The sequence below is a fragment of the Rattus norvegicus genome, chromosome 20 (assembly GCF_021556685.1).
Source record: "Rattus norvegicus strain SHRSP/BbbUtx chromosome 20, alternate assembly SHRSP_T2T, whole genome shotgun sequence".
Classification (NCBI taxonomy): Eukaryota; Metazoa; Chordata; class Mammalia; order Rodentia; family Muridae; genus Rattus; species Rattus norvegicus.
Genome location: NC_141553.1, coordinates 25,819,321 through 25,845,000, shown reverse-complemented (window position 1 = coordinate 25,845,000; position 25,680 = coordinate 25,819,321). Strand labels below are relative to the sequence as shown.

The following is a 25,680-nucleotide window of genomic DNA, read 5'->3' as shown; positions in this document are numbered from 1 at the left end:
TTACACCCCAAACAAGATTAAACTACAAGCTCCTACCATATTCTGCAGGGCTCCTACTGTGTGCTAGGGTAGCAGTATAGGGAAGAGCAAAGGGCTGATCGGCTAAGCAGACCAATTTAATTTTCAGCATCTTTAGAACATACAGAGACATACATCTTAATTAGGGTCCAGGGCACTGTGGGTTGTGCAAGAAGACATTCCAGTATACCTGATGTAGGAAACACTACACAGACTGTATCTTTGAGCTCTAATATTCAACATATAATGATTGTACACAGTTTAAGATCCACTTGGTTATATGAAAGATTAGACTTTCATAATTAATCTATATACACAACACACACACACACACACACACACACACACACACACACACACACAACCCCCACCCCCACCCCCACACGCACATTTTGAGTCCGGGTCTTGCTATGTTGCCAGGCAGGCCTTGAACTTAAGCTTCTCCAGGCTCAGGCTCTCAAGCCACTGTGCCAGACCTGGTTTATTATTATTATTTAGGAGCATATACTAATTGTACAAGATGATTGTATAAGATAGTGGGTTTAGCTGGGTGTGGTGGCACACACCTTTTGTCCCAGCACTTAGGAGGCAGAGGCAGATTTCTATCTACACGAGTTCAAAGCCAGCTGGTCTACATAGCAAGTTCTAGGACAGCCAGAGCTACACAAAAGAAACCCTATCTCAAACTGAAACCAAAACCAAACCAAACAAACAAAAAACACCCCCCCCAAACAATCTACCCTTCAAAACAAAACAAAACAAAACAAAACAACAAACCTCTAAGACAATGGACTTAATTATGGCATGCCAGTACATCTATGTAATGTACATTCCCTCAACTTTGATGGCGTTATTGTTATAGCAAAGCACAGTGTTACAAACTAAAAGAAAGCGAACAAACCCAAGCTCGCTCAATATAGCTGCAAGCCTAGAGATTCCCCATATTTAAAAATTCCCTAAAATTCCTAACAAGAGGTAAGAGGGAAGGTTGTGTGCATCAGTGGCAAAATATCAAGGTGATAAAATATACTGGATTCTGTAGGAATCATTTCTGCTGCAGGTTCAAACCCAAGTCTCTTTATAGAAATAGCTCTTTGCACTGTAAAGAAAAACGAAGAGACAAGGGACCATTCAACAGAATGCGCTGAAGTTAATTTTACTGATCGCTGGTAATTCTGTCAGAGATGGGAGACCGTCTCAAATAACACGTGCACCTCCTCAGTGAGGCACATCTGCTGGTGAGTCACTGCCATTGATGGGAGGAAGCAACAGCCTTCAGGTGAACTGAGGTGAAAAAGTTCAGCTGCTTCCTCTTTCCAGACAGGATGGCCAACCCTATTTACTTTCTGAGACACGAGGAATCATTAGAAATGTCGCCTAACCTTAGCCAAAGTCAAATAACTACATTGGGGTGCTCTGAGAGATGATTTAGGTTCACACTGCTCACAGGAAGGAACAGCTTACAAGTGCGGTTGGATTTTTTTTTTTTAAAGAAGAAGCATAACGTTCTTATACAATGTTCTTGTTTGCATTTTTCTTTTACTTCTCTGGCATTTACTGGGGAGAACAAAGCATTTCCAGGATGCTCATTTTAATCTCAAAGGTTAGGGTATCTCGTGGAAGCTTTTGGCGCCTGAAGGAGTAAAACAGTAGCGGAGGCATGGTGGGAAGCAATGTGAGCCGTGCACTTAAAACACGGAGAGAAGGAACCTTGTAGACAATGATGCTCTTTCTTCGGTTTAAACCGCAGTTTTACGATGGGCATTATAATTCGCCTTCCTCTAGACAAGTCCCCTTTCGTTCTGTAAATAGAGGTATTGCCTTTTGGTGTTTGCGAAAGCCCCTGTGGTATGTGAGGCTCTACCCCATCTTCCTGTGATACGGTTTAGCCACTGGGAAAGCATTTCACGTGCTGTGAACATCCTATGTCTCTCAGCTGGGAGCAAGATAAGGTTGGGTTCAAAGAAAGCACCTCTGGCAGAGATCGTGGTGACTAAGTTTTTTGTATTCTTATTGTGCATAGGCTAGAAAATATTCATGAATGCATTAAAAATAAAAACAACCCTGGATCTCAGTCAGCCAATTCATAGTCTTACTGCTTAATGTGATTTCCTTACTCCTCCGCACTCCCTCCCTCATTATTTGATCATTCCATTTAGATTTCTTTCACTTCTGTATATGTTTTTATTTTATTTTATTTCTGCGTACACTCCAGGTTTTATTCCCCTCCAGGTCTACCCTCCAACTGTTCCACATCCCATATCTCCCCACCCCCTTATTTCTGTATATACTTTAAGAAGCTCCTACAGCGGCAGGTTTCCATAAGCTCTGTTAAATGGCTCCGACTGTTAGCAGTTCCTCCCTGTATCCCCTTTACTCCTCTCTCCTCCCTTTCCCTGTTTAATTCTCCAGCTCCACGCTCCCCTGTATGTCCATAACCATCCAGTCCTCCTTCCTGGGGAGGTCCCCTGCTTCCCCCAAGCCCTTACATGATACTTTGCCTCTGTAGCTACATGACTGGAAGCACACTTATCAAATGCTGAGAAGCTAACATCTGCCTGTGAGCAAAACACAACATTTGTCTTTTGAGGTCCGAGTTATCCCACTCAGGATGACTTTTTTTCTAGTTCCAACCATTTACCTGCAAATTTCACTAAAACAAAACAAAACAAAACAAACAAAACAACCAACCCCCCAAAAGTTTTATTTACTCCTTGAGAATTTTACATCATGACCCCTAATCCCACTCTTTCCCCCGTTTCTCCATATCCACCCTCCACTCCCCCAAGAAGACCAACCAACAAACAAAACCAAACAGATCTCATGAAAGTTGCAGTGTGTCACAGTGTGCCCCACAGTACACCCTTTTGCCCAAAACAACTTTTCTTGCAAATGTTCACTGCAGCGCGTCACCGGTCTGGTTCGAGGCCTCTGGCTTCTGCTACTCTCTCGACACTGGATCCTCACTGGGACTCCTCTCAGATATCCTGCTCTTGCCCTGTGTCATGGAGATCTCGCAGTTTGGTTTCAGAGAACTAGCTCTTTCATGGGCTCCATCGGTTTCGTTTGTGTACACATTGTGGAAAGGTTCCATCCAGTTAATCAAGATAGCCAGCATCTCACTGCCTTACCACCGGAAGAGCCCATTTCAGTAGGAGCCCCAGGCCTTCTCATTCACACACTGGATACAAGCTACTTTTCTGCTTTATAAAAGTCTTATCCAAAATCTTCTGCTGGAACCCAGGGTTTCATTAAAACTAGAAGCAATGGATATTTTTCATAAAATAATCATATGAGCTTTTGTTTCTACATCTCTCTCTCCCCCTTTTAAACTGAGAATTTCACGCATGCATATAACGTGTTTGGATCAAATCTGCCCCCCCCCGCACCCCGTTCCCTCCTCTCCACTTCCTCCCTTATGCTCCCACTACTTTCCCTCCTTGCTTCATGTGTTTTCCTAAAAACTCACCCAGTACACTTGGTGATGCCTATCCACAAACGGGGGTAGGGCTGTGTACTGGGAGTATGGTTCTCACGACCTGAATTTCTGAAGAAAACACTCTTTTTCCCACCAGTCAGTCACTTGCTAACAGCTCCTCCCCTAGGGCTGCAACTTGGTGAACCCCCTCCCCACCCATGCTGGGATTTTGTCTAACTTGATCTTGTACAGCTGTGTGTGCAGCCACGGCTGCTATAAGTTCATGTGTGCACTGGCCTGTCATACCCAGCAAACAATGTTTCTTGGCAGATGTCCGTGTTTTCTGTCTCCTATAATCTTTCTATCCCTTCTTGTGTGGTGATCCCCGAGCCTATGTTGTGGACAATGGCCTTGAACACCTTACCACTGCTGACTCCTGATATCTTCCTACCTTCGCCCTCCAAGTGCTGGTGTCACAGTTGTGTGTCTTCACGACACCTGGTATGAGCTGTAGCAGGGCTTGAACTAAGGGCCTCATGCATGCCAGTCGAGCACTCTAACCACTGAGACACACCAGCAGTGCCCTTTCCCCCATTTTTCACTTCTTTATTAAGCATCTCTACTTTTTTCCCATACGAAGTGTCTGACACATCCATGGTCCTCTCAGGCCTTCACCCAGTAGTAAAACTTGATGAGATTTTTTTTTTTTGCTCTTTTTTTCAGAGCTGGGGACCGAACCCAGGGCCTTGCGCTTCCTAGGCAAGCACTCTACCACTGAGCTAAATCCCCAACCCCACTTGATGAGATTTAATAAGTGACTCCCCCTTCCAGTCTTCAGTTGGGATTGGAGTGGCTTGTCCTTGAAGGGCTCCTGGGGACATAACAATGGTCTCTGGAATGAGTCTCGTTACTGACACATGATTCTGTCTCAAGACTGGGTTCTCCTTACAATGTGTTTAATAAGTCCTTTATGTTTTTTTCCCCCAATCTTTAGGTTACTACCCTTGTGAATTGTCCGCAGAATCCGTCCAACAGGAAGAAAGGACGTTCAAAGAGAGCCAGAGTTCTCCTAGCTTCTGTGGAGGAAGCAACTTGGAATTTGTTAGACAAGGGGGAGATGATCGCTAAGGAAGCCACGGTTTTAAAGGAAGATCTCGAAGCTGCACTCCAGGAAGTCCGAAAAGAGAGTGAGTATTTAGCTCCAGGTCAGGAACGAACTGCTCATCCTTAAGGGCTGCTGGTTATTGCAGTAGATCTGCGAGTGTTTTGCTTTGTGGGCTTGAGTTTATGAGTCTTGCACACAGCTGTGAGCAGCAAGCTGTGGGGGGGCAGAGGGGCTCATTGAGCAGCTCCAAGGTGGAGCCCCAGTCCTGACTGTTCTCCGGTTACTGAGTCTCTTCGTACAGCTCCTTACCTCCAGCTCTCCCCAGTAAACAGAGAGAGGCTTAACGAAGTGGACGATGTCTTTGCCCATACGCGATGAATTATGAAGTTCTCTGTAAGCAGTTAGGAGACACTTCCTCTCTGATGGCCTCAGAAATAAAGGTTTTACTTTTCAGTGTTTGGAAGCGTAACTTTACTGAGTGTGTGTGTGTGTGTGTGTGTGTGTGTGTGTGTGTGTGAGCTTTTGTGTAAACCACACATAACCATGCTGTGCTGTGCTCATGTTATATAATAAAAACATACATTCTGCCTTTTGATATTTTTACTATGATAACACAACAGTCAATTTTTACCCCCGAAGAAAAACAGGTTATTTAAAAGAAGGTTTAAAAACCTTACTTCATGCCCAGACCCGGTGAGAGAGAGACCCAACCGCCTGGTCAGGTGGGCACTCCTGAGGCTGCAGAGCGGAAGAGACCACCAACTCTGCTCACCCCTGCCCACATCCCTGGCCCAAGAGGAAACTGTATACGGCCTCTGGGCTCCCGTGGGGGAGGGCCCAGGAGCGGCAGGACCCCTGCCTGAGACACCGCCGGAACCTGAAAGAAACAGACCGGATAAACAGTTCTCTGCACCCAAATCCCGTGGGAGGGAGAGCTAAACCTTCAGAGAGGCAGACAAGCCTGGGAAACCAGAAGAGACTGCTCCCTGCACCCACATCTCGGACGCCAGAGGAAAAAGCCAAAGACCATCTGGAACCCTGGTGCACTGAAGCTCCCAGAAGGGGCGGCACAGGTCTTCCTGGTTGCTGCCGCTGCAGAGAGCCCGTGGGCAGCACCCCACGAGCGAACTTGAGCCTCAGGACCACAGGTAAGACCAAATTTTCTGCTGCAAGAAAGCTGCCTGGTGAACTCAAGACACAGGCCCACAGGAACAGCTGAAGACCTGTAGAGAGGAAAAACTACACGCCCGAAAGCAGAACACTCTGTCCCCATAACTGACTGAAAGAGAGGAAAACAGGTCTACAGCACTCCTGACACACAGGCTTATAGGACAGTCTAGCCACTGTCAGAAATAGCAGAACAAAGTAACACTAGAGATAATCTGATGGCGAGAGGCAAGCGCAGGAACCCAAGCAACAGAAACCAAGACTACATGGCACCATCGGAGCCCAATTCTCCCATCAAAACAAACATGGAATATCCAAACACACCAGAAAAGCAAGATCTATTTTCAAAATCATATTTGATCATGATGCTGGAGGACTTCAAGAAAGACATGAAGAACTCCCTTAGAGAACAAGTAGAAGCCTACAGAGAGGAATCGCAAAAATGCCTGAAAGAATCGCAAAAATCCCTGAAAGAATTCCAGGAAAACATAAATAAACAAGTAGAAGCCCATAGAGAGGAGACACAAAAATCCCTGAAAGAATTCCAGGAAAACACAATCAAACAGTTGAAGGAATTAAAAATGGAAATAGAAGCAATCAAGAAAGAACACATGGAAACAACCCTGGATATAGAAAACCAAAAGAAGAGACAAGGAGCTGTAGATACAAGCTTCACCAACAGAATACAAGAGATGGAAGAGAGAATCTCAGGAGCAGAAGATTCCATAGAAATCATTGACTCAACTGTCAAAGATAATGTAAAGCGGAAAAAGCTACTGGTCCAAAACATACAGGAAATCCAGGACTCGATGAGAAGATCAAACCTAAGGATAATAGGTATAGAAGAGAGTGAAGACTCCCAGCTCAAAGGACCAGTAAATATCTTCAACAAAATCATAGAAGAAAACTTCCCTAACCTAAAAAAAGAGATACCCATAGACATACAAGAAGCCTACAGAACTCCAAATAGATTGGACCAGAAAAGAAACACCTCCCGTCACATAATTGTCAAAACACCAAACGCACAAAATAAAGAAAGAATATTAAAAGCAGTAAGGGGAAAAGGTCAAGTAACATATAAAGGGAGACCTATCAGAATCACACCAGACTTCTCGCCAGAAACTATGAAGGCCAGAAGATCCTGGACTGATGTCATACAGACCCTAAGAGAACACAAATGCCAGCCCAGGTTACTGTATCCAGCAAAACTCTCAATTAACATTGATGGAGAAACCAAGATATTCCATGACAAAACCAAATTTACACAATATCTTTCTACAAATCCAGCACTACAAAGGATAATAAATGGTAAAGCCCAACATAAGGAGGCAAGCTATACCCTAGAAGAAGCAAGAAACTAATCGTCTTGGCAACAAAACAAAGAGAATGAAAGCACACAAACATAACCTCACATCCAAATATGAATATAAAGGGAAGCAATAATCACTATTCCTTAATATCTCTCAATATCAATGGCCTCAACGCCCCAATAAAAAGACATAGATTAACAAACTGGATACGCAACGAGGACCCTGCATTCTGCTGCCTACAGGAAACACACCTCAGAGACAAAGACAGACACTACCTCAGAGTGAAAGGCTGGAAAACAACTTTCCAAGCAAATGGTCAGAAGAAGCAAGCTGGAGTAGCCATTCTAATATCAAATAAAATCAATTTCCAACTAAAAGTCATCAAAAAAGATAAGGAAGGACACTTCATATTCATCAAAGGAAAAATCCACCAAGATGAACTCTCAATCCTAAATATCTATGCCCCAAATACAAGGGCACCTACATACGTAAAAGAAACCTTACTAAAGCTCAAAACACACATTGCACATCACACAATAATAGTGGGAGATTTCAACACACCACTCTCATCAATGGACAGATCATGGAAACAGAAATTAAACAGTGATGTCGACAGACTAAGAGAAGTCATGAGCCAAATGGACTTAACGGATATTTATAGAACATTCTATCCTAAAGCAAAAGGATATACCTTCTTCTCAGCTCCTCATGGTACTTTCTCCAAAATTGACCATGTAATTGGTCAAAAAACGGGCCTCAACAGGTACAGAAAGATAGAAATAATCCCATGCGTGCTATCGGACCACCACGGCCTAAAACTGGTCTTCAATAACAATAAGGGAAGAATGCCCACATATACGTGGAAATTGAACAATGCTCTACTCAATGATAACCTGGTCAAGGAAGAAATAAAGAAAGAAATTAAAAACTTTTTAGAATTTAATGAAAATGAAGATACAACATACCCAAACTTATGGGACACAATGAAAGCTGTGCTAAGAGGAAAACTCATAGCACTGAGTGCCTGCAGAAAGAAACAGGAAAGAGCATATGTCAGCAGCTTGACAGCACACCTAAAAGCTCTAGAACAAAAAGAAGCAAATACACCCAGGAGGAGTAGAAGGCAGGAAATAATCAAACTCAGAGCTGAAATCAACCAAGTAGAAACAAAAAGGACCATAGAAAGAATCAACAGAACCAAAAGATGGTTCTTTGAGAAAATCAACAAGATAGATAAACCCTTAGCCAGACTAACGAGAGGACACAGAGAGTGCGTCCAAATTAACAAAATCAGAAATGAAAAGGGAGACATAACTACAGATTCAGAGGAAATTCAAAAAATCATCAGATCTTACTATAAAAACCTATATTCAACAAAACTTGAAAATCTGCAGGAAATGGACAATTTCCTAGACAGATACCAGGTATCGAAGTTAAATCAGGAACAGATAAACCAGTTAAACAACCCCATAACTCCTAAGGAAATAGAAGCAGTCATTAAAGGTCTCCCAACCAAAAAGAGCCCAGGTCCAGACGGGTTTAGTGCAGAATTCTATCAAACCTTCATAGAAGACCTCATACCAATATTATCCAAACTATTCCACAAAATTGAAACAGATGGAGCACTACCGAATTCCTTCTACGAAGCCACAATTACTCTTATACCTAAACCACACAAAGACCCAACAAAGAAAGAGAACTTCAGACCAATTTCCCTTATGAATATCAACGCAAAAATACTCAATAAAATTCTGGCAAACCGAATCCAAGAGCACATCAAAACAATCATCCACCATGATCAAGTAGACTTCATCCCAGGCATGCAGGGATGGTTTAATATACGGAAAACCATCAACGTGATCCATTATATAAACAAACTGAAAGAACAAAACCACATGATCATTTCATTAGATGCTGAGAAAGCATTTGACAAAATTCAACACCCCTTCATGATAAAAGTCCTGGAAAGAATAGGAATTCAAGGCCCATACCTAAACATAGTAAAAGCCATATACAGCAAACCAGTTGCTAACATTAAACTAAATGGAGAGAAACTTGAAGCAATCCCACTAAAATCAGACTAGACAAGGCTGCCCACTCTCTCCCTATTATTCAATATAGTTCTTGAAGTTCTAGCCAGAGCAATCAGACAACAAAAGGAGATCAAGGGGATACAGATCGGAAAAGAAGAGGTCAAAATATCACTATTTGCAGATGATATGATAGTATATTTAAGTGATCCCAAAAGTTCCACCAGAGAACTACTAAACCTGATAAACAACTTCAGCAAAGTGGCTGGGTATAAAATTAACTCAAATAAATCAGTTGCCTTCCTCTATACAAAAGAGAAACAAGCCGAGAAAGAAATTAGGGAAACGACACCCTTCATAATAGACCCAAATAATATAAAGTACCTCGGTGTGACTTTAACCAAGCAAGTAAAAGATCTGTACAATAAGAACTTCAAGACACTGAGGAAAGAAATTGAAGAAGACCTCAGAAGATGGAAAGATCTCCCATGCTCATGGATTGGCAGGATTAATATAGTAAAAATGGCCATTTTACCAAAAGCAATCTACAGATTCAATGCAATCCCCATCAAAATACCAATCCAATTCTTCAAAGAGTTAGACAGAACAATTTGCAAATTCATCTGGAATAACAAAAAACCCAGGATAGCTAAAGCTATCCTCAACAATAAAAGGACTTCAGGGGGAATCACTATCCCTGAACTCAAGCAGTATTACAGAGCAATAGTGATAAAAACTGCATGGTATTGGTACAGAGACAGACAGATAGACCAATGGAATAGAATTGAAGACCCAGAAATGAATCCACACACCTATGGTCACTTGATTTTTGACAAAGGAGCCAAAACCATCCAATGGAAAAAAGATAGCATTTTCAGCAAATGGTGCTGGTTCAACTGGAGGGCAACATGTAGAAGAATGCAGATCGATCCATGCTTATCACCCTGTACAAAGCTTAAGTCCAAGTGGATCAAGGACCTCCACATCAAACCAGACACACTCAAACTAATAGAAGAAAAACTAGGGAAGCATCTGGAACACATGGGCACTGGAAAAAATTTCCTGAACAAAACACCAATGGCTTATGCTCTAAGATCAAGAATCGACAAATGGGATCTCATAAAACTGCAAAGCTTCTGTAAGGCAAAGGACACTGTGGTTAGGACAAAACGGCAACCAACAGATTGGGAAAAGATCTTTACCAATCCTACAACAGATAGAGGCCTTATATCCAAAATATACAAAGAACTCAAGAAGTTAGACCGCAGGGAAACAAATAACCCTATTAAAAAATGGGGTTCAGAGCTAAACAAAGAATTCACAGCTGAGGAATGCCGAATGGCGGAGAAACACCTAAAGAAATGTTCAACATCTTTAGTCATAAGGGAAATGCAAATCAAAACAACCCTGAGATTTCACCTCACACCAGTGAGAATGGCTAAGATCAAAAACTCAGGTGACAGCAGATGCTGGCGAGGATGTGGAGAAAGAGGAACACTCCTCCATTGTTGGTGGGATTGCAGACTGGTAAAACCATTCTGGAAATCAGTCTGGAGGTTCCTCAGAAAATTGGACATTGAACTGCCTGAGGATCCAGCTATACCTCTCTTGGGCATATACCCAAAAGATGCCTCAACATATAAAAGAGACACGTGCTCCACTATGTTCGTCGCAGCCTTATTTATAATAGCCAGAAGCTGGAAAGAACCCAGATGCCCTTCAACAGAGGAATGGATACAGAAAATGTGGTACATCTACACAATGGAATATTACTCAGCTATCAAAAACAACGAGTTTATGAAATTCGTAGGCAAATGGATGGAACTGGAAAATATCATCCTGAGTGAGCTAACCCACTCACAGAAAGACATACATGGTATGCACTCATTGATAAGTGGCTATTAGCCCAAATGCTTGAATTACCCTAGATCCCTAGAACAAACGAAACTCAAGACGGATGATCAAAATGTGAATGCTTCACTCCTTCTTTAAATGAGGAAAAAGAATACCCTTGGCAGGGAAGGGAGAGGCAAAGATTAAAACAGAGACTGAAGGAACACCCATTCAGAGCCTGCCCCACAGGTGGCCCATACATATACAGCCACCCAATTAGACAAGATGGATGAAGCAAAGAAGTGCAGACCGACAGGAGCCGGATGTAGATCGCTCCTGAGAGACACAGCCAGAATACAGCAAATACAGAGGCGAATGCCAGCAGCAAACCACTGAACTGAGAATAGGTCCCCTGTTGAAGGAATCAGAGAAAGAACTGGAAGAGCTTGAAGGGGCTCGAGACCCCAAAAGTACAACAATGCCAAACAACCAGAGCTTCCAGGGACTAAGCCACTACCTAAAGACTATACATGGACTGACCCTGGACTCTGACCCCATAGGTAGCAATGAATATCCTAGTAAGAGCACCAGTGGAAGGGGAAGCCCTGGGTCCTGCTAAGACTGAACCCCCAGTGAACTAGTCTATGGGGGGAGGGCGGCAATGGGGGGAGGGTTGGGAGGGGAACACCCATAAGGAAGGGGAGGGGGGAGGGGGATGTTTGCCCGGAAACCGGGAAAGGGAATAACACTCGAAATGTATATAAGAAATACTCAAGTTAAAAAAAAAAAAAAACCTTACTTCATGGCAATGGGGGTGCATTCACTCAGTCGTTCTCACCTATGCAGGCAAACTTGGAGGTTGATGCTGGGGTGTCTCCCTGTTGCTTTCCTGTCCCTTCCTTCCTTCCTTCCTTCCTTCCTTCCTTCCTTCCTATTTGTCTGTCTGTCCGTCCATCCATCCATCCATCCACCCATTCACCCATCTGTTGATCTATCTGTGGTGGTTTGAATAGGAATGGCCCCTTAGACTCATGTATTTGAATAGGGAGTGGCACAATTAAGCAGTGTGGCCTTGTTGGACTTGGAGTAGGTGTGGCTTTTCTGGAAAGGGAGGTCTTTAATGTCTCAGATGCTCAAGCCATGTCCAGTGTGGCACACAGTCTCTTCCTGCTGCCTGAAGATCAAGATGTAGAACTCTCAGCTTCTTCTGCAGCACCGTGTCTGCCTGCATGCTACCATGGTTCCTGTCATGATGGTGATGGACTGAACCTCTGAACCTGTAAGCCAGCTCCAATTAAATGTTTTTCTTTATACAAGTTGCCTTGGTCATGGTGTCTCTTCACAGCAATAGTCTGTCTATCTGTCTGTCCATCAATCTATCTATCTATTTATCTATTGACAGGGTCTCTCACTGAATCTGGGTCTCACAGAAATCTCACAGTTTGGCTGGCTGCCTACCTACCATCAAACCCATGGGAATTGCTTGTCTCAGCTCTGTGTAACCAGAGCTAGGGTTATAGATGTGCATGGCCACACCCAGTGTGCTTTTGTTTATGTTTGATGTGGGTACTAGGGATCTGAACTCAGGTCCTCATGTTTGCTCAGGAACCACTATATCTGCAGAGCCATCTCCTAGTCCTGCAAGATACCTTTAAAAGAATTATTTGATGGTTTTATGCCTCTCACCTTGTTGCAACTTTTTGTGGAGTGCAAATAAAGTTGAATTTTCTTGTTCAGCTTCATACAAAATGTCTGATATTTTCAAATGTTTTTCTCTCCTAAACCCTAGTACAACTTTAAGAGAATCAGGAAGAGGCAGGCACTCAGCACTTAGGAGTCCATGGCTGAACGATGGCAAATTCTTAGCCAGTCCTAGTCTTTCTCTGTCTCTCTGTCTCTCTGTCTCTCTGTCTGTCTCTGTCTCTGTCTCTGTCTCTGTCTCTGTCTCTCTCTCTCTCTCTCTCTCTCTCTCTCTCTGTGTGTGTGTGTGTGTGTGTGTGTGTGTGTGTGTGTGTGACAGTATTTCCTAACCAATATAAGCATACTGGCCACAGTCAACTTTAGTCCAAATATATGATGCAGGGGATTATGCTTAATTTTGTAATTTTTGCCTTCATACCTCTTAAAGTTAATTCTGTTGTGTAGACGCTGTGCATGGTGTTATGGGATCCATGTTGCAAAGTGGTTTCTAGTGCATGAATGTGCCTCTCGCCTCACGGTTTTACCCCTAGTCCCCTTTGATGGCAGAATAGCCAAACAGGCACTCGCTCAGGAAGGTTTCTTCTTGTGATATTACACAACCCTATCATATAATCGAGCTCCAGCTTTGCACGCCTCCCTTTTTGGCACTTGGTGCCCTTTGATCCCCATCTTTTCTCTCACCTTCTCACCATGTCCTGGTAATCACCATATTTGAATTTTCTCTAGTTTTTCCTTTGAAAATTATTATCTTTATGAATTATTATTGTATGTGCATGTGGAATGTGAGCATGTGTGTGTGTGTGTGTGCGTGCGCATGTGCGTGTGCACGTGGCATATGTGTGAAACTCACGAGGACAGCTTTTGGGGCTTGGTTCTTGCCTTCCGCAGTGGGGTCTGGGACCTTAACTCAGGCCCAGGTTTGTAGGACAACCCATTTTTACCTGCTGAGCCATCTCAATGGAGCTCTTTCTGAGGCTGGCCCACTTGACTTAGCACAGTGTCCTCCATTTTTAGGTAGCAGCAAATGGCTTTTCTTTTAAAGCAAAGACTAATCACAGACATATATTTCACTTTCTTTATCCATCCATCTATCGGTAAAGGAGAAATTCTCAGAGACGTCTGGGTTCTAGGCTCATGCAGTAAGTTACTCATGATTTTGTATTCACACATGAAACACACACATGAACACGCATGCACGCATACACATACGTACATACACATGCAGACATACACACAAACACACACACATACACATGCACACACATACATGCATGTACACACACACACACACACACACACATGCACATAGGCACACGTGTCCTGTGTGGTGCACACAGCAGATACACTTATCAAAGTGCCTTACTCTAATCCCTTTGGCAGTGGAAGGGAACCACTCCCACTTTAGTGTGGGAGGAAGGCATTGGTAGCTCCTGGTGTGCAAGGAATGCTTCCTGCATGGAAAGCAGGGAGCCACAGTGAGATCATTGTACCCCAAGCTTGGAAGGAATGTTAGCTCAGCGGTGGAGCCCAAACAACCCAAGAATGCATTCTGATCAAATTGACTTTGTGTGACACTGGAGACATTGTAAATAGTCTCTGCTCTCTTTTATTAAAGGGCCTTTGTCCAGTGGCACTTGAAGGGCTAATGACAAGCAACCAAGCCATGTGAGATATCTGGGAAGGCAGCAGAAGGATTGGACGTGGAGGGCAGCTTTATTGACGTAGTTACTGACTTATTTTCAAGAAGGCCTCTGAGAGCATTTCATAAAAATTCCAACAGATACTTAGCATAATTTCAGCCTTCTATATGAGATTCTGCCCTTCTCTGTTGTACCATCTCTAGTGGCTTTACTTATGAGCCAAATGTGATAAAAAATGCGAACATTTGTGCTCCCCAAGGAACGTGTCTGCAGAAGGTGAGACGTGGCAGTGCAAAGGAGTAGATAATAAAAGGAGAGTGGAACATGGCCAGAGGGCAGAGATCCAGCAAGAGGGCCCATGCAGGACAGGATGCTCACAGTTATTTGTGACTCTGCAGTTCACCAAGTACCAGGATATCTGGACACAAGCAAAAGTTTAAATCTGAGATTCCATTCAAATAGTTTTAGGCTAATTGCAAAACTACACACATATTATCCAAGAATGCTTAAATATATAGATTGCATGTTTTTTCCTCTTTGTCAGGGACCTGATAAACACCAAATAATGGGCTAGTAATACGGATCCAGGAAGAAGAGATACACTGTTCTTCTTTTTAAAATAATTTTATTTTTCTTGGATATTTTATATATTTACATTTCACATGTTACCCCCTTTCCCCCTTCTTCCATACCCCTTCCCTCTGCTTCTATGAAGATGGTCCCACTTCCAGCTACCCACTCCCACCTCAACACACTGGCACTCCCCTACATTGGGGAAGCAAGTGTTCACAGGACCAAGGCCCCTCTTTCCACTGATGTTGGACAATGCCATCCTCTGCTACATATACGGCTGGAGCCATGGGTCCCTCCATGTGTCTCTTTGGTTGGTAGTTTAGTCCCTGGGAGCTCTGGTGGGGTTTGGTGGGTTGATACTGTTGTTTTTCCTATGGTGTTGCAAATCTCTTCAGCTTCTTCAGTCTTTTCTCTAACTCCTCCATTGGGGTCCCCTTGTTCAGTCCAATGGTTAGCTGCAATCATCCTCATCTGTATCAGTAGGGCTCTGGCAGAGCCTCTCAGGAGACACCCATATCTGGCTCCTGTCAGCAAGCACTTCTTGGCATCAGCAACAGTGACTGAGTTTGGTAGCTGCATATGGGCTGGATCCCCAGGTGGGGCAGTCTCTGGATGACCTTTTCTTTAGTCCCTGCTCCACTCTTTGCCACTGTATTTCTTCCTGTGAGTATTTTGTTCTCCCTTCTAAGAAGGACTGAATCATTCACATTTTGGTCTTCCTTCTTCTTGACCTTCATATGGTCTGTGAATTGTCGAAGAAACTATTTTTTACCCTCTGGACCCCATGATGTCCTCTGAGGAGCTGGAAATCAGTCTTATTGCCACCTCTTTGAAGTTCCTGGACTTTACTCTATCACATTTTAAGAATCATTTTCTTTCTTTTAGCAATGCTAACAGGATCTACTTGGATTTGGTCTTCCTGGTGTTTATCCTATTAGAAGTTTCCAGCACTTTCAATACCACCTGTGTCCTAGTGTCTGTGGACATTGGGAGCATGCTGGGTCCCCTGGAACTGCAGCTACAGATGTTGTGAACTGCCGTGTAGATGGTGGGAATCAAACCCAGTTCTCTGCAAGAGTGAAAGCGTTTTCACCAGTGAACCATCTCTCTAGCTCCTATGCATTGTATAGGAGACATTTAGCACTAGATACTCTTCTCAGTTACCCATTCTAAAAGCGGTACTTTTTCCTGCTGTACAGAAACATAGAATGATACACAACATATTGTTTCATCTGTGATAACCTGCGATAACTCACTTTGCTTGAGAGGCCCATCGGCAGCATGCATTGTCTTAAAGGCCAATAGAAAACAGAGATCCTGTTTGTTTTCACTAATGATCCGGGTGCAGTAGAGGAAACAGTTGAAATTGTCCACATAAGACCACAGCTCTCTACCACAAAGGGGCTAAGTATGAGAGACCCCCAGCAAAACAGATTTAAGTCACTCCAAATTCCACTTCCTGGTGTGGTAACAGTTTGGTGAAGTTTTCACAGTAACGGAACAAAGTCATAAATCAAGGCACTTTTGTCAAAGACGCTGGTAGAGACACAGGCAGATGCTTAAAGTGAAGCAGGGAAAGGCTTGCTGTCGGCCTGACTGATGGCATGCTGAGCTCTTTGGTTAGGGGAGAGTAGGGTCTTCTGAGTGAATACATTTCAGAAAGGTTCACCCTATAGCCAGCAGGACATTGGGTCAGAGAGAGGTGGGAAAGGATGGATAATAACAGGCTAAAGATAGCCAAGATGGATCCCAATGACAGTGCTGGACCTGCCATGTTCCAACCTTCTCACGGTCTTTGCTGTTCTAATAGTTATCCAGCCTTGCAGAAGTAAACCCTTATGGGTTTACTATAAGAAGGGAGCCAATGGGGGTTGGGGATTTAGCTCAGTGGTAGAGCGCTTGCCTAGGAAGCGCAAGGCCCTGGGTTCGGTCCCCAGCTCCGAAAAAAAGAACCAAAAAAAAAAAAAAAAAAAAAAAAAAGAAGAAGGGAGCCAATGGGTGCTGGCCTCTAATTGATAGAAAAAATGGTCTATGCATAGTCTGTCTTTTCCAGAGATTTATGTACACATGACCCTTTGAGACATCTGTTAAAAACCTTGTCGCAAGCAAAGATCTGCTCAATAACCCAGGTTTGCATAGGAGAACGAGACAAAACTGCTGGTGTATTTTAGTGGATAGATGGTCAGTAAACAAGCATGGGGAGTTGTTTTTCTAATTCATAAAGGATGAGTTCTTTAACCTATAAACATCCAAAAGTAGTATTAATTAGGATAAAATAGTTTTCTTATGCAAATGTTAACTTACTTATTGCAACAATAGCATCTTACAATAAAATAAATATAAAAGAATTGGTTTCTTTCCTTTTGGTTTTTAACATAATATTTTTTATTGATCATTTGGAAAGTTCACAAAATATGCCTGTGATCCCCTTCACTTCCTAGTCCTTCCTGGTCCACTCCTAACCCTTATGACCCACCCCAAAACATAAGAAGAATGAAAAAGGAGAGAGAGAGAGAGAGAGAGAGAGAGAGAGAGAGAGAGAGAGAGAGAGAGAGAGAGAATATGAGAATCAGGTCCAGTTTGTGTTGTCTATCTACTCACTGGAGCATGGTCAAACAGCTAATAGACATCCCCTTAAAGAAAACGGAGTCCTTCCCCACCTGCACGCCCGCCAGAAGCCATCACCTGTGATGGACTACATTTCAGCATCCTTACGCATTTAAGAGTTCTCTTCACTGGCCTTCCTGTCTAGACTGTTTCTTTTTGGGGGAGTGTTGGGGCAAGGGAGAGAGGTTGTCACAGAATTCTTTGTCTCTCAAAGAATTGGTTTCTTAGTGCAGAGGAAGTAGCTAAGCTGAGATCAAGGGTGTTCAGGGAAAGAGGAAGGTTCAGGTCTCTGGTATATGTCCACACAAGCCAGAACGTCAGCTTAGATGGAGCACAGTGCCAACAGTGCCTCCCTCTGCAAATACCTCAGTGTGGATTGTCTGGGGCTGGAATGTGCAGCCACCTCTGGCGTTCTTGGTAGCTGTGCCCACCAGGCAGCAACTGCACACAAGGCTTTGTGGATGCGCGAGATGGGAGGGGCCTGCAAACTATCAGCCATCCCACTTCCCATCTATTTTTACTTGTGGGCATCCACCAAAAGTCAGCGCAACCAGTTGGAGGGACGCTAGATTAGTAAAGCGCTTTTGAATTCGTCAAGGGCCCTCTGTGCCCTAAATATAGATGGTGGCATCTTACATTACAAGAAGTGCTTCGCGATCCAGGACACTCATGCGGGAGCCTCCCAGAAGCAAGTGTGTACAACTCTGGCCTGCAGCAGCCCATCCATTGTGCCATGGTGCATGGCTCTCGGCTATTTCTGGCAGACCCTGCCTTGCGGTAGAGATCGAGAGATTGATGCCTTGGGAAGAAATCCATATTATTCGAATGTACATACTCTGGGCTAGCGAAAGGGCTTAGCAGGTAAAGGGGCTTGCTATCAAGCCTGATGGCATGAGTTCGACTCTTGGGACCCAAAAGACAGAAGGAGAGACTCAACTCCCAAAAGTCACCCTCTGACTTCCACAGGCATGCCGTAGCATGGAGATGCTCAGACACTCACACAAATTCAATAAATAAATAAAACGTAATAAAAACAAAAACACATTCTTCGTATTTCTCGTGTACAAGATACAAGTATTCAGGTTATATTATCTTTAGAAACTAACAGGCATTTTTAATGAATTCAAAGTATTTATATGTTTGTGGTATATATTTCAATACATTTATAAATGTAAGATATAAATTTTTATACCCAGCATCTCAGGCACAGATCTATTTTTTTTCAGTCAGGAACATTCAGAACCCTGCTCATTATTAATATTTGAAAACGCTCACTTAGCTGTCCCCTCTAGTTATCTTCCTGTGCTGCTCCGTGCTAGATGTTATTTTATCCAGCCAACTGCATCCTGGTTTGTTTCCTGTCCATTCTTCTTTCCATATTTCATTCATTATTCATCTCCATGATCTCTAAAACATCAGGTCTCTGGATCGATTTCCCACCAGGAATTAGAAATCCAGTCTTGCCATCATCCACAGCAGTGAGATAAAAATGATTACTTCTAGAAATGTGAGAATGGTACCTTGAAGGCTTACAGTCTTCTCATGAGTATACAGGGACACATGCTTCACCTACAAAGGTTGTTAAATTCCCAATGTGGGTCTCTTGAAATGTTCCCTATTGACTTTCCGGTTATTCAATGCATGTTTAAATATGATGATGATGATGATGATGATGATGATGATGATGATGATGATGATGATGTGATGGTGATGATGATGTGATGGTGATGGTGATGGTGATGGTGATGATGATGATGACAATGACAGTGATTGATGGTGGTGATGATGGTGGTGGTGGTGATGATGATGATAATGATGACGATGACAATGATGGTTATGATGGTGGTGATGATGATGGTAATGGTGATGATGATGATGACAATGACAGTGATGGTGATGATGGTGGTGGTGGTGGTGATAACGGCGGTGATGATGATGATGTGAGTATGAGTGTTTCACCTGCGTGTATGTGTATGAGTCCATGAAAGCCAGAAGAGAACACTGGATCCTCTGGGCAGGAGTTACAGTTGTGAGCCACCATGTTGGTGCTAGAAATCACACCCCTAGATCCTCTGATGAGCAGCCAGTGCTCTTAATCACTGAGTGAGTTTTTTTCTCCAGCACCTCAACACATTTTTATTTTTCAGTAAGAATGATCCTTTTTCATTGGGGGTTAGATGCCCTGTCAGAAGATCAGAACATTAAAAACAAAACAAAACAAAACAAAAAAACCCCACAGACTTTTAGACTCTTCCTGGACAATATGGGCCTGCCAGTCCCTAGGCCTCCCAGTGTTCCTCCGTGTCCACTCTTACATGTCTGGTGCAGCTCCAACCCCCATCCGGGTGTGTAGTCTGCCCTGCTGAGCACAGGGGCCACTCCATCAGGTTTAGAGGGTCTTTTGTTTTTAAGACAGTCAAAATGTGTAGCCTTATTCAGTGCCAGCTCCCAGCAGCCCCTGGGCAGCTAGGACTGGGGTTTGACCTCATGTGGCCAACGAATGCCAGAGCCCCATGTACTATTATTAGCGGGTATCGGGTCTCTCCACCTTAGGCCTGTACATCTGCCTCAAGCCAAGAGAGACCCTGTACTGTAGCTGGGTACAAAGTGCAAAAAACAGCTTTTCCTCCATGTGTTAAAAAATACAGATGAAACCAGAGCCTGGAGATCCACACCCTTCCTGCTCATCCGATGGTTCTGGCCCTTAGGATCTTGTTCCCTCCCCAACTCCTGCAGGTGGAGGCTGCATGTTAGGGGCCTGGGAATGGCCAGATGTATCCTGTCTTCCAACAGGACCAAGGGCAGGCAGGAGAGACATGAGCTCTCTTACTGAAGGTAGCATTTATTTTAAAGTCAACCCATGCTTTAAATATGTAAATAGTGTCTTAATGAACTTGAGATTAAAAAAAAAAAAGAACCACTGGTGTCCATTCTGTGTCACCTATATTTAAAACACTTGAAATTCAACTCTATTGAATACTCATTTTTAAAGAAAAGTAACAGGTGGGATTTGGTGAACTGTTCCTAAGTAACTGGACAGCTCCATCGACCCTGCTCAACGTTTCAGAAAGGGGTTTGGTAAAATGTCTGGCATTTACTGCCAGTTCCTTGTAGAATATGTCTTGGTTTGAAGGCAACAGCTGATGCCTGAATTAGTACCCTTTATTGATGGATACGGATGGATATTGAAATTGCATACATTGAACTGTTGTTGCATCTTTGGTGTTTTATGTAAACGTTAATTCACAAATACAACAGTCGTCCCACTAAACACTGCGATCCAGTGCATTTCACAGTTCACACTCACCTTGGAATGTATTCTTATGCTCATGTGCAGTGTTCTATAGCTGGCAGAGTGTTTATGGAAACAGTTACATTGAGGACTGATGAGCTTATTAGCTACACTGCGTGTAAACCACTAGTTGTTGGAAAACACTCAACATGGCTTCCCTTAGCATCCACTTGAAATCTCTACAACAGGCTTTCCTCACATTGCATTAGACTTCTCAGCAAGCTAGTCTGTGTCACTTGCTGTGAGGTGTGCCGGCATGTGGGAAGTACTTAAGATGTACGTGTGCAGTCTTCCTACCGATGGCCCCTCAAGATGCTGGGTCTGTCACAGACAGATGGACTGATCTGAGGAATAACAGCACTGCCAGTTTTGAAAGTCTGAGAGATCCTGTAGGCAACCCGCCATTTACTTTGATGTGTAAGTCAAAGATAAGAACAAAGAGTTAATGCATGCTAACTGATCTGCAAGTGGCGGGTCCTAGAAATGAAAGTGTGACCTGAATCTCAGCTTGTAAAGGAGCCTGTAATCAAAGTGGGATTCACGCACTGGGTATGACTGTGCTCTCCTTTAGGGAGAGGGGAGGTACCACTCTCCAGTCATTTCATAAGGTGTTGGTGTAATGCTGACAGTGATCTGAGATGGCTTAGTGCGACAGCATGATCACGGCGACTCTTGTAAACATTTAATTGAGGCTGACTTATTGTTCACTGTAGGAAGGATGGCAGCACACAGGCAGACATGGTCCCTGAGGGGGTACCTGAGAGAGCTCTACATCCAGATTGGTAGGGAACAGGAAACAACTGAGATACACTTCCTCCAACATCAGCACATCTACTCCAACAAGAACATACCTCCGGACAGTGCCATTCCCTATGAGCCAGTGTGTGTGTGTGTGTGTGTGTGTGTGTGTGTGTGTGTGTGTGTGTGTGTGTGTAGGCATTTTCACCACATAAACTAAAACTTATACAACATGGACCTGAACATCATGGATCGTTGCACATTCTAGTATAAAAGAGTGCATTAAGCAGTTGGCAGTTTCTCAGGGTCATTATTTGTCCTTGTCAATGTTCTATTGCTGTGAAAAGACACCATGACCAAGGCAACTCTTATGAATGAAAGCATTTAGTTGAGGGCTTGCTTATAGTTTCAGAGGCTTAGTCCATTATCATCATGGTAGGGTGCATGGTGACAGGCAGGCAGGTGCTGGAGGAGTGGCTGAGAGCTACAACCTGATCACTGAGAGCATATATATATATATATATATATATATATATATATATATATGTGTGTGTGTATATATATATATGTATATATATATATAACGGACTGGGCTTGGCATGGGCTTTTGAAACCTCAAGGCCCACCCTCATTGATATTCTCTCTTCAACAAGACCCCAACTCCTAACCCTTCTAATCCTATCAAAGAGTTCTCTGGTGACTAAGCATTCAAATATATGAATATATTTATATATAAATAGAATATAAATATATAAATATATTATAAATATAAATAAAAAATATTATAAATATATATTATATAAATAAATATATATAAAACCCTTTAGGGCTACTCTTATTCAAACCAGCACAGTATTCTAGTTCCATGCCTGTTACTGTGACAAATAAGCAAAATAAAACACAATGTAGGGAAGAAAGCGTACTTGTCTTACGATGCTAGGCTATGGTCTCCTATTCTGGGGAGGTCAAGGTAGGGATTTAATGCACCATATCAGAGTCAAGAGCAGAGAGGATAAACAATGGATTGATGATTACTTGCTTTCTCCTGCCTTGTATAGTTCAGGGCCCAGTTTAGGGAATAGTGCTGCCCACAGTGAGCTGGATCAGCCAACAACCAAGACAGTTCCCCACAGACATTCCCATAGGCCAATCTGCTCTAGATAATTCCTCATTAAGATTCTCTTCCCAGATAATTCTAGGTTGTGTCCAGGTATAAAATCCTAAGAATTTCTATCCTTAACTATCCTCATTTCTTCAGTTTCAAAGAAAAAAATACATTTTTAATTCTTTGAAATTAATCTGGAGCCTAGCTTTTCTTTTCTCTTGAAAGACCTATTCTTTTGCTGCGTGCTCCTTCCTCTTCTCTTTCACTGTTTCTTTTCTTTGCAGGTGTTAGCCTCCCTCTACCTGATGATTGCCAAGTACTCACTGAAAAATTCCATGTCCTGTTTTCCTGTTCTCCTCTAAAACTCGCAATCCCATTTTTCCTCGATTGTTCTGGTGCACGGATGATTTGTTGTTTAATATAATTACTCGGGCACACTTTAAAGTCTCTTCTACTCCCCGGTTACATTTGTTTGCCATGTTGGAACTGTCCCCACCTTCTCTGTAGGGCATTACCCGTTATGTTCTCCACCTCCGCTCTAACTTTCCTCATTGGCTTCTCCCTGTTATTCCCTTGTATTTTTCCTCAGCATTAGTTTTAGGAATGCTCTGTCTCAGTTTCTTGAGGAGCTCCTTCATTCCCATGGATCTAATTATAGCTACAATGCTGACAACGTTTAGCTCACAGAAGGCTCTATGACCAAGTTCTGATGCTTTTCTGTGGGTTCTTTCTGGTGCTCACCATAAGTGCTAAAACCCACTACGTCTTTCACAATGAGTGGAGACACACACTGTGGTCAACAACACAGCTCTAACCATTTACTACAGTGTGACTGGTCTTTCGGTGTCACCCGAAGCACATATTATTCAGAAACCAAACTCTCATACTCCCTCTCGAGTCTTTTAAAAACTCTTACGTTTTTACCATCACCCGATCTGAGCTGTTGTCACGTTTGACAGAGTTGGTTCTTTTCTCTCTTCTAAAATACTGTTTCCTTGACTAAGAAAGCACCACACAGTCCCCAATCCTGTTACGCCTTTGGCTTCATGTCATCTTCTCTTTCTGTTGTTCATCCCTTTTCTGACTTGTCATTCCGGGTGGAGGAGAAGCTGTGCCATTCATGAGATGGAAAACCAAGTGTGACATCACACTTACATGACGACAGATGTTAGGAAATTGTTAAGTAAGGCAGTAACAAGGCTGGTCCTTGCTGTAGGCAAATTCATTTCCTACTAACGTGTGGAAGAATTTCCACAGCATTACTCTGATTCTGATTTATAACTCACAGTACCATGTTAGCAATTAAGTATTTAATACCGTGAGGCCCATCGAGGGTCGATCTCTGTGGTGGACACAGGTGTTAGCCCTCACCATCCTGTGAACTCACACTCATCATCACACTCTGTCCTATAGGTGAGGAGACTCAGTTTCTAAGTTTCAGGAACCGAAGTATCCAGTTATGTCACAAGCACAGTCAAGAGCAGAGAGAAATAGATGGATCCTTGGTGGCTTCTTATGTTCATCTAGCTTTCTTCTATCTCACACTATGAAATGGTGCCGCCCAAACTGAACATGAGTCTTCCTACACCAACTAATGGTCTTGACAATAATCCATGGACATACGCACGCTGGCAGCCAGATCCAGGCAGTTCCTCAACTGAAACCCTCCTCCCAGGTAATCCCGGGCTGTGTTGCACTGACAGTTAAAGCTAACCAGTGAGTCCACGAGTGCGATGGCTATGCCATGTCAAGAAAACACTGTTTCTTAACACTTTTCTCTAACTCTTACATTTTTTTCCTACCTCTTCTTCTGGAACATTCTCTGTACCTTGGATGGAGTGATGTAGATACCCTGTTTGGGACTGAGCACCCCACAGGTTCTTCTCCTCCACACTTTGAACAATCATGAGTCTCTGCATTCATGGTTGCTTGCTGCATTAATGATTAATTTTTGAACATTTATTTTGAGGCAGAATTGTGCTATGCAGTGTAGACAGCCCATGGACTTATTCTGACAATCTTTTTTTTTTATGTGTCATAGAATCCCTTTTCTAGAGAAATATATAGATTGGTAATTCATACGATAATATAGTATAATACATTATAATATAATACTATATAATACAAGACATCTACTATTTTATGTTTCTTTACATAGACGACTGTTTTAATCCTTGATAATTAAATTAGCCAGCATTACAAAGTTAATATTCCTTTAATGTGATCTTCTACCTTAGTTTTCTGAGTGCTGGGATCACAGGCGTACAACATAGCAATGGTACCTTAATTTTTTGTAAGTGCTGGCAAATGTGCCAATCAATAATATTAAATATTGTATATATGACTTGCATTAGTTTCTTTATTGGATGGTGATATGCTAATTACAAGCTATACCTGACCCCAGAGGAGGGTAGGCAGATGTTTGGAACCAGAGTTGTATCCTTTAGAAACAGGACACCGGCCTCTAATAGCTTGGAGTTCACAGTCATTGGCTACTAATATTGATACCCTCTACTCTATTGGAAAGTATAATTCCTAGGTATAATATAGTTTAATCCTATGGATTCTTTTATACATTTGCTCATGTGCTGTACTAAATTTAGCTGAGGATAACAATAAAGTTAACGATATCTCAATGGCTAGAAGTTACCAAGCTCTATTGATTCCTATATTCTACTGTTACTTAGGGGTCTGCATTTGCGAGGCATTAACAGAAACAACATCGTTTTGTTTATGTTTTGATGCTTGTTTCTAATCACCTACATGGTGGACAATTCTCAATAGTTTTGATTCCTTTGGTGAGAGCTTTAGGTATTACATACCCCAAGGAGACGTTTATTGTTCAGAGCTACAATGCTTTCAAGGTCTCCCGATGACCTTGATGTTCAGGCAGTGATAAATTGGGACATAGTTTCCTGGGAGTAGAGGAAAGGGGAAAGACCCAATAAAAAATAATACTCAGAGTCAGACATAAAATTGTTTAGAGGGGTCACTTTGTATATGTGCGATTTGAACAGAAAAGGAACCGTAAGCCTTTCCTGAGAAGAGGGACTGATAAGGCTTGAGGTAAATGGACGAGACAACATTCCACAGTTTCTGCACTCTCACCCTCCCAGGATCAGGCTATAAGATAGATCATGTTC

General features: G+C 42.8%; 1 protein-coding gene across 2 annotated transcripts in view; it reads left to right on the top strand.

The window, feature by feature from the left end:
* The window catches only part of Ctnna3 (catenin alpha 3), a 1,520,222-nt gene that overhangs the window by 77,257 nt on the left and 1,417,285 nt on the right, over positions 1–25,680 (top strand). For both annotated transcript variants that reach the window (NM_001426985.1, XM_087597777.1), the window contains 1 exon segment: positions 4,431–4,623. In NM_001426985.1, the coding sequence (NP_001413914.1) occupies positions 4,431–4,623 (193 nt within the window).